This window comes from Ornithodoros turicata, chromosome 5 (genome assembly GCF_037126465.1).
Source record: "Ornithodoros turicata isolate Travis chromosome 5, ASM3712646v1, whole genome shotgun sequence".
NCBI classification, from domain to species: domain Eukaryota; kingdom Metazoa; phylum Arthropoda; class Arachnida; order Ixodida; family Argasidae; genus Ornithodoros; species Ornithodoros turicata.
The window spans coordinates 81,908,745-81,924,399 of record NC_088205.1 but is presented as its reverse complement, the minus strand read 5'-3'; the positions used below and the strand labels follow the sequence as shown (position 1 = coordinate 81,924,399).

Here is a 15,655-nt window from a genome sequence, read left to right as displayed (position 1 = left end):
CCGCTATAGCCCCAGTTGCTTCGCTGTGCTTAGTCGGAATCAATAATCACTTTTTTATGTTTGTCCTACATATGTTCTCGATCAAAATGGGTAACGGGCTTATTAAACAAATCATGGTCAAATAATTATCAAACATCATGGTAACGGGGCTTATTAAACAAAAACGCAAAATTTTCTTAGTAAATTTAGTTTATTTAGTTAGTATTTAGTTTATTTAGTAATTTTAGCTTAATTTTAGTAATTTAGCTTAATTCTGGGCTTAGTAGCCCAGACAGGGACGAGCAACAGCAGCCTTGAATACTTCCCTATTTCTCCCATCTACATACGGGGAAAAAGAATCTCATCGCGATCGATGCAATGCACAAAAATAATGGCAATCCACGTCCGAAACTCCCAATCTCGTTACGCAAGCTCCTGTCGCGAGCCGTTCCGAAAATTGCGTTGCCCATTCCGTCCGTTTTAAGCGCCGCTTGTAAAATGAAATGTCACGAAGAAGCCTTTTACTGCGCGCCAAAAGTCACCCTGCAGAGAACGCTCTCCTTACATTCCGATACACCCGTAGGGAGCCTCAATAAAGCCCGGCCCATATAAAAAGAATACGGGGCCCCAACACCTGTTTGACGTTAGGAGCAAGTCGCAGACAGCAAGCTGCCGACGGACGGAGTCATTCGCCCTTACCGGCCTCCGGGGAATCATGAAAAAGGAACACGTCAGGGTGCGCGCCACTTTGGGCTCGTAAAAGAAAGATCGACCTTCCCTTCGCGTCCTCCGAGGATACGGAAGAACACGGTCAGGACACGGGCTATAACAGTAACGCGGGGGGTTGGGCTCTTTGGATGAGATAGTTGCGTTAGGGCTACTACGCGAACGAGTGTTGACCCCGTTAACTTAAAGTGGCGCTGAGGACTAAATCTCGTGTCCTGAGAATTCTACTTTATTGGCGCCATCAAGTCCCGCCTTGAATTCTCGCAAGATAGTGTTACTTTCTGCGACGCGGAAGTTAACTAACGTGTTCACGTGGGCTAGTTGGTACGTGTTAGCTACGAAAGGAACGCAGACAGACAAGGGACGACAGACATCACGCAACAACTGCTTGCTAACAACTGAGAGAATTTAATGCGACAAAACACACAGGGAGGTGACAGGAAAAACTGGCTTGTTAGTCATTATCTTCTTGTCCGGACCACCTTGGTCTAGTTAGACCACCGGACGAGAAGATAATGACTAACAAGCCAGTTTTTTCCTGTCACCTCCCCTCGTGTTTTTCCTTGTTTTTTGTCGCATTAAATTCTGTCACTGGTTAGTAAGCAGTTGTTGCGTGAAGTCTGTCGTCCCTTGTCTTTGGCTGCGTTCTTTTTGTAGCGGAAGTTAAAGGAAACGAATTTCAGATTTTGTAACGACGCGCGCGGTCTGGCTTCCGAGTTCCGACTAGCAACGCTGTTGCTGCACGAACTCCACCACCCCCAATGTCGCCTCTCGTCACCAAATATGTACAGCTCACCAACCTGCGTCACGGACATCCCAGGGATGCCCTGCACCATCTATTCTCCGGAAACGCACAGAAACAGCAATCGCCTTGTTTGCAAACTGTTTGGCCGCTGATCATTGGGTGCGGTCATTTTCGTGGTTTGCGTTCGCGCACGAGCGCGTGATGGTGTCACCTGCCTCTCCACGAAGCTAGTTCCAAAGTCACCTAGGTTGAGAAAGCCTGCTTACTCGTCGACGTGACGTAACAAGTAAGAGTCAGCCAATCAGGATCGTGTTTCCAATGGCGGTAGCCAATCACGAACGTGCTTTCACCGGTCGTGACCATGAAGACGAACCACCGTCGTCTGCGAGTGGTGATTGCACGTCCTCGCGTACTAAATGGGATATCTTTAAAATAAAGCGGAAAACGGTCCCGTATCTTTCTCAAGACTGATTTTCTGAAAAGCGCGTTCCACTTTTTGTCTACATATTCAGGTCTACAGTTTCCGAGCTGCTGCAATCATTTGAGTGTTCTTGAATTCGCAGAACGGCGAATCGCTGTAGCGGGCGAATTCTGACGTAGCGAAGGAGGGAGAGGAGGCAATAAGCGGGTCTTCTGTGTCTAGGTGGCGTTGCTATAGGCTCAAACCTGCACACGAGCTTTACTGACGGCTTTTACATTTGGCGTACGCAGAGCTTCTGAGTGACGTAATTTTACAAGAGGAATCAAAATAAATAATTCTTTAGGTTCCGATAGACGATTTCAGGAAATCCCAGCGCTCCTTGCGCACGCATTGCGTCCTGTTAGATTACTCAAAATGAGGCGAGGGAGATCAGTTCTTCACGTTTCGTTTTCGCTGACCTCTACACCTCGTGGACAATGGGCGGAGAGAGGGAAGGAAGCGAAACAGCTTGGAGACCTTCTCCTTTGTTATAAGCAAGTTCCCACAGTTCAAAGCGACGCCGAGGTTTCTGGGATTTCCTGAAGTCGTCAATTGGTACCAATTCCTTGGTACAAGTCGCAAGTACACGTCGTCCTCGTAGTAGTAGTAGTAGAAGTAGCTGGCGTTTTGGAGCTTGGTGACGCCCGAATAATCGTCTTCCTCGCGGAGAACGTTAAATACCCCAACGAAGATGAATGCCAATATTAATTGGACCAAGCACGTACAGCTTGGGACAAAAGTTTACGGAACACGGCACTTGCGTATTTCATTATCAGAACGGCCCCCTGCTAGCTATCAGGGAGAGATCGAATAAGAAACGGGTGACCGGCTATTATATCCATCTCTCGGTATGTGTGTCCACTCCTCCTGGCTGTTAGGGTGTCGCTCCAATGGAGAAATGCGACAACCCGATGTTCCGTAAACTTTTGTCCCGAGCTGTACCGTCGTTCATGATCATAGAGGCCTCGTGACGTAAGACTATTGTTCTAGACTAATATTCTCTCTGAAAAGTAAGCGGAGCGATCTTAAATTATCTTCTATAGAGCGTTATTTTCCGAAGGTAGTCATACCGGAATATACATCGTGGACTCGAAGCTTCTCTAAAACTTCATCTCCTTATCGCCTTATACGACCCGCACCGACGCCTGCACGCGGTACAAACAGTGGCAAACACAAACACTACACGTGTCACAATCCCCTAAAATCAACACCTGCTCTCCAGCGTCAACAAAGCATAATCCAGTCAACGTCGCCATGTTGATTATAATCTCGCTGCCAGAGAGCAAATTGAAGGCGACGCGAGATGAAAAAAAAAAGAAGTTGGGCGTCGTTGCCGATTGAGTCCCTCGGCAAGTTTATCTTGGGGCGATGTTTGTCGAAACCACCATCGGGCTCCGCTCCAGTCCCGAGGGAAATTCTGTCCGGTTCCTCTTAAAGACGAACAGATTATCTCCCGGAGTAAGTCGCTTTTCTTTTATTATTTTACTCTCTCTCAGCTTTTGCGAGCGATTCCGATTTAAATTCAGACTAAATGGAAACGAGAGAGAAACAAAGTTAGATTTTTTTTTCTTTTTCCTTCAAGATGAGCGGACGAATTGGATCGCTTCCGTTTCGTGTTCATGACTCAGGAAAATTCGAACAGATCCTCTGGATTGGAGGTGAACTCGGTAAGACACCAGGGCGAAAAAAATAAATAAAGGGACGATTACGCAATTGTAACGCGATTTTCAGCGTCAGCTACGTGTGAATCAATGTTTGATGGTCGTTATAATGCAATGGTGACCACAGGCGACCTGGGAACCACACACCGAGCAACTGCGATCACAACACACCGAGAGGAGATGGTCTTCGTCTACACGAGTCCTGAGCGCCGGGGATGGAATGCCCCAGCGGACAGATGTTTATGGCCTCACGGTATGACGATGCCGGCAGAACTTAGCTCATATAAATCGAGGCCGTCCAAAATAAGGCAGTCCGTTTTATCTTTAAAAAATATGACTGGACCAGCATTACTGAATTCAAGCAATCAAATTGCATCCCACTTCTTGCTAACAGAAGGAAGGTTAAAAGGCTGGTGAACATTTTTCGGCTTTTCCTCAATGGCTCTTCGTATATTGAACCAGCCCACCACTTATCGGCCCGTCTTGACCACCATCACAAGCTTAAGACGACATTTGGCATGACAGACTATTTTTATAATTCCCCCCTTCAGACAGGCATCCGTGATTGGAATTCTTTGCCTGAAGAGGTTGTCATGAATAATAACATTGATACTTTTACTAGGGCCTGTGAGAGATTGTACTTAGAGTAGGTAACAGCTTTATGGTTGTGCTTTCTTGTGATTGTCGTGTTTTTTTTATATGTATCCTTTTCCTATTGTTTCCCCCCTCATGTAATGCCATAGCAAGGGCACTTAAGGTATATAAATAAATAAATAAATAAAAATAAATAAATATGGCTGATAGCACTTTACCCATAATAGAGAACTTGATACTGGCTTGCACGTCGTCGACGTCTGTGGTAGCAGTGTGTAGGCCGCCACGGACGAGAACGTTATCTTTTAGCATGATTAGTCACGTGACACCCTTTCGTTTTCTGGGGACGACCACGAGATCTCGCGTGGGTCTGCTCTTAACAGCTGACGCTGTACAAAACATTTCACTGCGTTCTAAGGTTGACTGCTAAGCGTTGATTGCGCGCGCCGAAACACCTAGTAACAACAATAACTATTTTATGATGATGACTGGGCAGTTTCATCGCCAGGGGCGATGGGTGCTTTAAGATGTTGGTAGATATTGGAATGTATTACAATGTACAAGATTGAAACATTGAAGGATACCGTGCACCTCTCCGTGAGGCTGCATAGGAGGGCCAAGAATCTAGCAAGGTTCCTTCGTGAAACGTGTGTGTCTTCTGTGATGTGCTAGGTCAAGGCTTTGGACCCCTCATAGCTTAAACTTGCTTAGAATTCGACTTGGAGTACCCGTCAAACGTCGATTGATGTCAATTCCCTCTTACCCTCATCTCATCTCATCTTCCAGCTATAGTCGTGACGCTGTCCACAACTGCGAGGCCAAAGGCGGCCTGGGCGCCTGTGCAAGTCATTATTTATTCGTGGTCTTCTAAAAATGTTGATAATGAAGAAGAGCGTCGTGAGAAAATTTGCATACATGATGCAATAATGCAGTACCGCCTTCACTTGAGATGATGGTCCTAGCAGCCTGTCGAACAGTGTTACCACATAAGATTAGCGTTCGGTGGCTAACATTACTTGTTTTTGACGGAAGATTGGATTTTAAAAACTAACGTGGAGGTTGTGGCTCCACAAGTGGGCAATCGGCTACTCCAGCTCACTTGACGGTAGATGTATATACGTGCGGTGACTGACGTTGTTGTATTACAGCGATGAAACTCCCAAATCATGATTATTAAAAGAAAGTTGATGTTATTGTTGTTCGTTGTGTCTACGCTACACATATGACACCCGTGTGTTTCCATCAAGCAGAACGACATGCACACGTCAACGAGGGGAATGTGTTATGTCAAAGAGTTCATAATCTGTCACGTAAAACTCTCCATGGAGCAAATCGGTGACAGATAATTTCAGGTAGCATCGGAAGCAACGACAAATTGAAAAATGAACCCATCACGACCCGGTAATGTCCGAGCACAAAGCCATAAAAACTCCACCTCAGCTAAAGGAGACGAGTGTTCATTAGAGGGCTACCACAATCAATCCCCTAACATTCATAGCAAACACCATCAGCAGATGACATCAACATTGCCTTTGAGTTTGAGGTATAGACACAGGACGTGATGCACACACGACAGACAACCACATGTCAACCATGTCTCTGTAAGATGAAGCCTGTTCGACTCGTCCTGTGTTTCACCTCAAGTTCAAGCCAACACCAGCTAGCTTGCCTACTCCCGTTAATTATGTTTACCATCAGCGGGTTCGCTACGTCGAAGGCCCGCTCTTTACTTTAGCCCCGGAGTTTCTCCAGCTGCCAACACACAGGAAAAATCTAAACATGCCGTCAAACTCAACGAGTCACTCTCAGTCACTATCTTCACATTCTCTCCAATGTATTTTCTCATAGACACGAACCAAGATGCCCTTACTGTCTTACTTCTTCATCGTAAATTCGGCACGTACGGCGGCATTTCTATTCTCCTAGACGTCGCCAACACTGCGATACCAACATCACCAACCCTGGTGCCCAGACTCACACCAACCCTGGTGTCAGAATGTTAAACCTCCCAATATGGATTCAAGCGATATCGATTTCGAGGCGCGACACATCCGATATTCATAAATATTCCGTCCTCAACAAGGGTTAGCATTCCTATCCATCTTTGTTTCATGCTGTAGTTTTGTGAGTCTCTGGCACTGGACAACTTTGTTCTGCTTAACTGTTTCTCACGTGACACTATCCCAAGTAAGTGATGATAATGTTTGAGATCAACCGGTCATGTCTTCCTCCATAGCAAACCTTAGTGTAATTTGCACGACAACCTAACTTCATAACCGGACTGCTGCAACAGCGCACATCATTATGTGCTACTGGAGCTGAGCCGCCTCCGGGACATCATAAGAGCTACTGCACAGTGGTACATCTCCGCCAGGGCCTGCTCAGCATGATCAGGGTAAACGCACAACAAAGCCTTCCAGCCGTACTATACGTTGTGACTCGGAAGTGCCATGCGCCTGTCTACGCCAATCACAGACGTGTTTAGATCTGTGGGTGGAGTTCAACCTGAAAGAAATGACTCGTCCGAAAGTATAGATAGAAAAATAAAAACGGAGAAGTTAGTCCCGATTCAGTTAGTTAGTCTCGCGGAGTTTGAACGAATTTTGACGTGAAGATTTCGTATATTCAATCATGCGCCAGATGTGGAAACTGCAAGTGTATAGCTCAATGGCTCGGGAAAGCAGTGTTATATCACGGAGTTAAAACGAATTGTAACCTGAAGATCTCGTATATTCAATCATCAGGACAAATCCAAATCAGGACAACTGTAGCGGGCCGTGTACAACAACGTAGATGGCCACGCGCCTGGAGCACCGGCTTCAGTTCCACCGGCGCGGCCATGGAGATAGGCCACCGTCATCGCCTCTCCGTGGCATACCATCATCGCCGGTCGGGACTCATGTAGAGGAACAACACCTCCTCTACATTTGGTGACCCGAACGTGAGGACCCAAATGTAGAGGAGGTGTTACTACACAATCAAAGCAGTCAGGGCTCGTACTCCGGGGGAAAATACGCATGAACAGTAGAAATAAAAGAAAGACCGCTACTTTGTTCCTGCCTTCATTCATTCCCTATACTTTGCGATCCAATTTATTTGCCTTTCTTCTTACGAAGGCGGCGAGCAGATTAAATTCGAGGCATATTCTACTATCTACAGACCGGAACTCGTCATAGCACCTAACAAAACTAATTTTTTGGCACGGTGCCAATACGGCGATATACAGGAAGCATTAAATTTTCCCTTCAGGCAAGGCATTTCTCCGTAACAGCGGCGACAGCAATTTGGCCCAGTCGCTAAGTACCTTTAACAACCGGGCGATTTCTTGCTCCCAGATCGTTATACGTCCTCGATATCTCTTCTCCAAATCTCCGAGCAAATGAGAAGCGCGAAATTACAAAAAAAAAAAGAAGAAGAAGAAATGAACGTTCCGAAACAAATGACTTAATTAGGAAGAAACCAAAAGACGTTGGCAACGAAAAAGGGTATTCATTACCGCGTCGGACAGATCGAGTTCAAAATTAATATTAATATCCGAAAAGGCGGGAGAAATGATAAAACTTGTTGCGGGCAACCATTAAAATTAATCACCGCCTTTAGATACAGCTGTGGCGCCACCTACCTTTCTCCAAATGACTCCGACTCCGGATTGGTTCGATCAGCCCTTCCCTGGTGTATGGCGGGCAATAAGTGCCTGAAAAGAATGAGGACTTATGAGCCTCTGATGGCGTCAATTAGACGGCGACACTTTTTGAAACGGCAGCAACAACGATTATGGCCCGGGGGCAGTTATAGGTGCTGCCCAGAAGTAGGGTTCAATAAGCAGCTCCCATCTTCCTTGATAGGTGGCTGTTTCCGAGCCGAAAGGATGCCTTTGTTCTTATTGAGCTCTCGGTTACTAGGGGTGGGGGGGTGGAGGGGGGCAAAAGACGTGAGGGAACCTTTTGCGCAGCTGCGTACTCGCATAAGGGTTACTCGGTGATAATGGACTTATTTGCGCGATTAACGGTTCCAGTTAACCCCGAACGAACAGGTGACTGAAATGGTCACTTGGCCGTTATGGGAGCCGCGGGTTCTTAAAGGGGCACTAAAATGCAAAAATGCGCATCATGCCGCTCATATACGGAACACTACGATCGGACCTGTTCCAAATCCACACGCTCACGTTAGGTATGCGCGCGCCCTTCTCCTGCTGTCTCATTGGATACCGTCAATCTTTGCCTCCTGGGGACCCCATTCGTTGCCGCAAAAGACGGCTCTGTTTTCATTGCGTTTTTCTTCTAACCGGTACCACTGTGTGAACTAATTTTCCTTGCATGATGCTAATTAAAACACTGACTTTCATTTGAGAGCAAGTTGTTTTTGCATTTTAGTGCCCCTTTAACATCTGATGAGAGGGCGCAGCTTGAGCACTTTTTCTCGCGGGTAAAGTTTCTCAAAATGCGTTCTGGTGTAATTTGAACTCACAGTCTAGATATATTGGACACTATACGCGGACAATGAGACCGTGGTAGGGCGGTTGACTTCAAACCAGAGGGCCGTGGCGAAATTTCGCGAGGCGACGAGATGCGAGAGAGGGTGAGAAGAGGAGGATGGATTGAGCACAGTAATCGGATGAGAGTACGGTACGTTTTGTAGCTGACAATACACAAGTCGAAGAACGTATTCTGCTTTCTCAGCGAAAACAAAGCATTCCACACAACACAGCACAAAACAGATAGACGGTCGCATGAGGTGTTTCACCGAAGGAGTTGCGGTACTCCCACAGCACGTTGCATGTGGGTTACTATGTGAGTGAGATGGGAATCAGATCAGATGGGAATTACACAGACAGGTGAGGCCGGGACGTACGTCACCGCAGGCATCTACGTAGAATGTCGCCGCCAGTGGGGAAGCGCGAGAGCGGTCACGTGCGTACGGCTGCCAATGGGAATGGCCGCAGCTCCGATGTTAGAGCTCGACAAGTACGTGTGTTCAAATGTTTATAACTCGCAAAGTACGACAAGTAAAAAAGATAATTATTTTTTCCTCAATACCTTAGGTGCAATACAATGCGTGGATGACGTAATGAACCGCATCTACCAAAGTGTCAAAACCCTTTTAAGAATGCGAACGTAGAAAGGTAGAACATCCAGCAAACAGGTGAGGAGAGATCTTGATCTTCATTTGCGGGTGGAAATCGAACGTTTTAAAATCCGCACAGATAAAATGCGGATACAACACCGCGTCTCCGCGCGCATGCTCGAGTCACACTATCCGCGAGTAAGCATTCATATTTCTGCCGATGTTTCCCCAGACGGAGACGCAAATAGAGAGCACCTGCTCGTGAATCCAAAATGGCGTGTACAAGAGGGTCATCCGTTTGCTCAGTGTCAGTTATACCCACGCGCAGCCTTCGATAATCATTGAAGCGCCATGAATGACGTGTCAACTTCGCAAAGAGCATTGGAATTCAATCTTATTTGAGAAGTTCAAGCGTTATACGCTTGGTGGCACTACGTTCAATGGCCATGGTTTCAATTGTCATTGAAGACTGCCCACTCGTGTGACATGGGTATTAACTGCTATTAACTGTGCGTGACAAAGTTCCTGGATAGTTTTTGTGTTCTGAAGTAGAAGTAAAAAACGAATAACATTTTCATCGTGTCGATCTTTCCGTATCACTGCACTGATCGCGGAACTGGATATACCTTTTTTTTTTTCCTGTTAGCGTCGAGAAGCAACTGTGGCTACGAGCCGCGTACAGACGTGAACAGATGGAGAGAGTACAGCAGGAAGCAGTGGGGGGCACACGGGCGTTAGTATGCGTCCTGGGCCGACTTCAAGGGGACCTGTGCCAACGACCTTGGCTACCACCACCGAGCGGATGATTTATCCCGCTCGTCCATGCCACTGGTATAGTGCACCCATTTCAAGCAGCGCGGTTTCGGATACTGCGGGTACTGTGATACCCGCGCCCACCTTTCTAGCGATAACACACCGTTTACTAATCCGCCTTTTCAGAAAGAGCTAAAGCGCAAAATAAAGTGGCAGGCATGAGCGCAGCGCGTGAGCATGTTTTCTTCGTATCCGCGATGGGTATGGAAGGCTATTTTGGGTTCTAATATCAAGACCGCGGAGCCCCAGGAAGCAGCATCGTCTACTGAGGACACTCGTTCTTTCATCACAAGCTCGAGAAAGGTCGTAAGCAGTTTTCTGTGCCGCAGCGCGCCAGCAAATACGGGACTTCTTGCGAGTGCCGGATCTGCTATGTTCACGGCAAGCGAAGAAGCCATGTTCACTTACGAAATCTGCCAAATAACAGTTTTGTGCCACTTTTTAAAGCACGCCACTTTTTATGCCTGCCACCGATGAGGAACTTCATAAACCGTAAGTTGCCATTCAGACCTGAAGCAATGACGCGACGGTGCACGACGATGTTCCGTGTCAGTAGGCGAGAAAATGTTATTTATTTTCTGTTTTAATGTCATATCGTCCGAGATATCATAATATGCGTGGACAGTCAGGAAATAAAAATGAAAAGGTCCGCACTGCCTTTGTGTTACTGAATTAGTGAAGGTGAGTAAGCTACGCAAGGTATGTCGAAAAGGCTGTTTCACGCGTAAAACTTGTATATCAGACTGCGGATCAAAAAATGTGCAACAAAGAGTTGCAGTCAAAGTTGAGGACAAGTGTCGTATAGGTCTAGATCGGAGCCCAGTCTGCGCCCAAAGGCAAAAGAACTGGGATCATGCAGAATCCAGTCTGCAGGCTCCAGTTCTCTGGTGTCCGGTTTTCTGATTTCGTGTGCCTGACCCTGATTTTCAGGCCAGTGCTGTCCGTTGCAGCGCCCTACTGACCCTCCTTCGAATGCTAGCTTCTGCTTCTCGTGCGTACCAATCTGCTTCGCCACACCGGCAAAACAGCTGCTCCGTGCCTACCAGATCGTTTCGGCATTCTGCCGCGTGGTGCGCAGCGGTCTTGCGCATGCGCTGTACACATTTTTGGAAAAGTAGGATTACCTTTTTTTTTTTTCTTCTTCCTACCTGCGAGCGTTATATTCTCTCATTTTGTCCCTAAATCCCCAAAATGCACCTTCCCACCTCTCGGGTGAAAGAAAAGAGGAATAGAGGATAAAACAACTGGAGAATACGCGCTTTCCGGGCGCTATTCGCAGATCCTCTCCGTAATGCCTTCAGATTCCGTGAACCGGCCACGCATACACAGCCGGGAAAAAACAGTCGCTTCCTATCCCAGTAAATCCCCGTCAAGCCATGGAATCCTTGTTTTCTTCCCCATAATCCCGCTCTGTTTCAACTCCGCTTTCTTATTCGGACGGAACAATAATTAGCCGACACCTTCTCTTTTTTTTTCTTCCTTCTCGTTACGAGGCTTTTATTACCGAATAAGATATCCCCGTCCTAATTTAAACTTGACTGCAGACCGACTTATCTAATTATCGAGCTGATCCCTCCAAGATTAGCGAGTGTGTGCTTTCCGCTCTGAATAATAAAAAGCAGCGACGTCAGAGCGCATTTCCCCGAGGGAAGCTTAGCGGGGGCTTCCGCACGGCGCGCACCTTAAGTGGCGATGACAGAAACCAATTTGTTCCGGCTGGGCTAAAAACTTCCCTCTTATGAAAGCCGAGTTTCAACCGCACCGAGTTCGTCACCCGCGAGCTGATGCACGCGAAAAATTTCGTCGCATTATCCGTAATTGGTGCAACTGAGGTGTTGAATCATTTCGTGAGCGTCGTGACAGGAGGCGATGAAAACGTTGAAGGGCGGTACGCCCCCTGAGAAAAAAACGAGCGACAACAGAAAGAAGTTGACCAGCGTCGTGGCCATGTTATTATAGCGCTATAATAACATGGCCACGACGCTGGTCAACGTTGGTGGTATATCCCCAACAACACCGAATATCCTCTGGATGTACGAATTGTGTCCAAACAGATTCGTACGTCCGATGGATATTCTGAGGATATCCGTCGGACGTACGTATTACTTAGGACATTATTCGTACATCCAGAGGATATTCGGTGTCGTCGCGGAAGCTACAAGTATAGACACGCTGAAGACTGGGAGATTGTGAATCCGTGTGCTGAGCGTATACGGCAGTGTCATTCACATCACAACCGGGGAACAAAATGAAATGGGGTTGGTGTATTGGGGGAACATCTCAGCGAGAAGTGACACTTATTTCTGCTTTCGTGTTAGCACCGCGAATGGGAGAGAGGAGGACTGGAATGCGTCCTGGAAAGACTTCGCGAGGAACGGCGACCATATCTGTCTGGAACGTCTGTCAGATGATCCAGAGAAACCCCCAGAACTATGCAACGTGTGCTGCTCTACAAAGGATCTTCCTCCTTAATGGTTTTACACTTTTGTGCGTAGCTTCATGTTTAAACTGGTGAAACTATAGTCGCTATACTTTAAACAAATTCCAAAAGAGCTATTAATATATAGATGGACATACTCTATTAAATCGAAATTCTTTATGGACACCTCTCCGGATCGGCTCGATCACGGGCGCACGAGAAAATACACCACCTGATGGAAATCTAGATGGAGGAAACGTGCCGCCTCTGGTCGTTTGACGCAAGGGGCATCCCAATACAGACTGCTCAGGGATGCTCGTATGTTTTATCTAGTCGGTGGTGTTTTGGTGCTTTATGGCACAAGGAGAGACTAAGCTCGGGTAGGTAGTTCTTCGGGAATACCGGGAGCAAGATGTACCACGTCTAGTACCACCATATAATACTTCCCCCTTTTATCTTGTCCCATCTGTTCCTTTATCCGTCCCGTCCGTCCAGCGCGAGCGAGCGCCAGGCCAACACAACCTTGACACAAAAAAGCCCGCTTACTTGTCGACGTGACGTAACAACTAGGAATCAGCCAATTAAGATCGTGTTGTCAAACGATTGTAGCCAATCACGAACGTGCTTTCAGCGGGCGTAACTGTGAAGACGGGCCACCGTCAGCTTCATGGACAGCAGCTGTCGTCGGCGAGTAGTAAACGCCTCCGTACTAAATGGGAAAACAAAATAAAGCGCAACATGATCCTATATTGTTCTCAAAACTGTGTTTTTTTAAGCGTTTTGTGCTTTTAGTCTACCGGTTCATATTTGCGAAGTTAGCTTCAATCATTTGCGAGTTTCGCGGAACGGCTAATCGCGGTAGCAGACGAATTCTGACTTTATATGTTGACGTAGCGAAGGAAGGAGAGGAGGATATAAGCAGGCCTTCTGTATCTTGGCGGCGTTGGCCATGCCTAGTCGACACATCCTCTCCTTCTTTCTCTACGTAGACACATGTTGGTGGTGGAGATGGACCTGTTTGCCGTGGTCGGCCACGCTCAGGCGGGAAAACGTTACGACGTATCGCCGTGGGGTGGGGGTGGCAGCGAGGATCGTAGACATACGACTTGAGACACAGAGGGCCTGTGGATACGGGCGACTGCTCGTGTGGCTGAAATCGGCTCGTTCCCACGGTTACGCTGCTGAAAACCTGCGTCTCATTGGAGCTCCGAAGGATTATGCCACGTTCGAAAAACGATCATTCTAGGGGACGACGGAGCCGTAAGATTCGAGCCGGTTGACCGCATCTGACCTCTGATACATTTTCTATTATTTCCTGTAGGACAGATTTCCCGTGAAAGTAATTAGTAGAAAAAAAATGCAAAAAAATACTCGACACTTCTGGTGCTCCCGACTGTGAGCTCCACCGTTTACGGCTGGTCTAACTGGGCATCAAGTTCGAGGCTTTAAGTTTCAAACGTATCTAGATAAAACAATAAAATTAATTAATATGAACCGTGTGCCGACACTGACATTACAGCACGCACACGGTGCACAGACATCTACAGATGGCGGAGGGGGCACCGGGAAAGAGTGAGTGACAGGGGGTTGCTGCTCGTTTAACGCCTGGAAACACTGGGTAAAGCTCAGAGCGTACAGGCGATGAAGGGATTCTGTTCGGCCATCTCCTACCCACCACATCTCCTTTTACCGTGGTTGCATTGCTCCTGAGAGCGTGCACGATACCAGTCCCCAACATTGTTGCCAACTGTTCTTTCGAAGTGTGCTACACTCGTCGGAGATCCTAAATAACTGCAATATCGTGTCCATAGACACGAGCGAGCGGACTGGCGACAATAAATCATCCATCGCAGTAAAGTTATGAGGGAGAGCAATAAACGAGTTGACAACCACCACCGCCGCGCTCAGGGTGGACGAAAAAAAAAATCTATATAAGACGGTAAAATATATCGTTCGGACGGTGGAGGAGCAAAAACGAAAATGCTCGATGAAAAACGGAAGCAATGAGGAAGGCATTATGGATGGTGCGATGCGGAAAACAAATGGGCCCGTCCACCTTGCCTGTTAATATCTGCAATCACTCACCGGCCAAGGAAGAAAACAGCAGACGCCGTGCAAACTGCCAGGATGGACGTTTTAATTTCCTGTCGCAACAAAAAGACAATGTAGAGTCAAGAGACTCTCCCTGTCCCGAAGTGTCTTCACAATGGTGGGTAAAGTGGTCGGGTGCGTGGAATTAGCTCAGCAACCTCAACACACGAAGCTCCGTTAAGCGTTCTTTCCAGCGAAAGTCACGTCGGAACGAATTATATGAAGGGAGTGACTTTTTCGGGTTAAACCCGATTCCGCCCGGTTATTCCCCCCCGAACTGACCTCCGACCTACTCGGGTTAAACCCGATTTCTCCCCGAATTCCAGTCACTATGAAACACTCAAGTGACGTTTCCAGTGAAGACGAACAAAGGTCGCAACGTGTAAGGATTACCGATGGAAGGTCACGATCCCGAAAAAAAAAAAAAAAAGGAGAGATTAGGAAATGACTTATTAGACAAGAGGAGAAACAAAAAAACATCCGATAACACCCGAAAGCACAATTATCGCCCAATTTTCCCCCCGAATCACAGATTTAAAAATCGCGCCCGATTTTTACCCCCTGAATCTGAGAAAGGCATTTACGGTAACCCGAAAAAGTCACTCCCTAATTATATGCCATGGCGGCAAGTTACAGGCATCCCGGGCCAACCCACAACGATGAGTGTGTGGGCGGACGCTTTCACACCAGAACCGCCGAGCCCGGTTCGTAACCCTGCGAGTCATCGATGAGTACGATGCATAGCGTCATCCGTACTACGAGGGAGCGTAAGAGTTTACACCTGTGCCTCACTGGCAGAACAAATGACATTGTCGTCTAATGCCATGGTCTAGAAATGGGCCAACCGAATCAGCGAATCCTAGGCAGGGATTCGAGATTCGAGAATCGAATCTTTCGAATCCACCAACCACGTTTGTTTGTTTGTTTTCTAAAAATGGCGCCTCCGGAGTCCGCCGAAAGCCAGATTGGCCGGCGGGCCCCGGGGCGCGCACCACAAACCTCAAAACCCCAGCATAAAGCTCCGACATTACAAGTTTAAAGCTAACATGGTTTTGCTTTTGATTGTTTCTTAGTTTTATGGAAAGAATTCGGACCTCGAGAGT

At 47.3% G+C, this 15,655-nt stretch overlaps 1 protein-coding gene across 1 annotated transcript in view; it reads right to left on the bottom strand.

Annotated features, from left to right (window-relative positions):
* The window catches only part of LOC135395963 (uncharacterized), a 372,855-nt gene that overhangs the window by 324,776 nt on the left and 32,424 nt on the right, over positions 1 to 15,655 (bottom strand). The window contains exon 4 of the mRNA XM_064627047.1: positions 7,788 to 7,859. Coding sequence (XP_064483117.1) covers positions 7,788 to 7,859 — 72 coding nt within the window. The remainder of the gene's footprint in view (positions 1 to 7,787; positions 7,860 to 15,655) is intronic.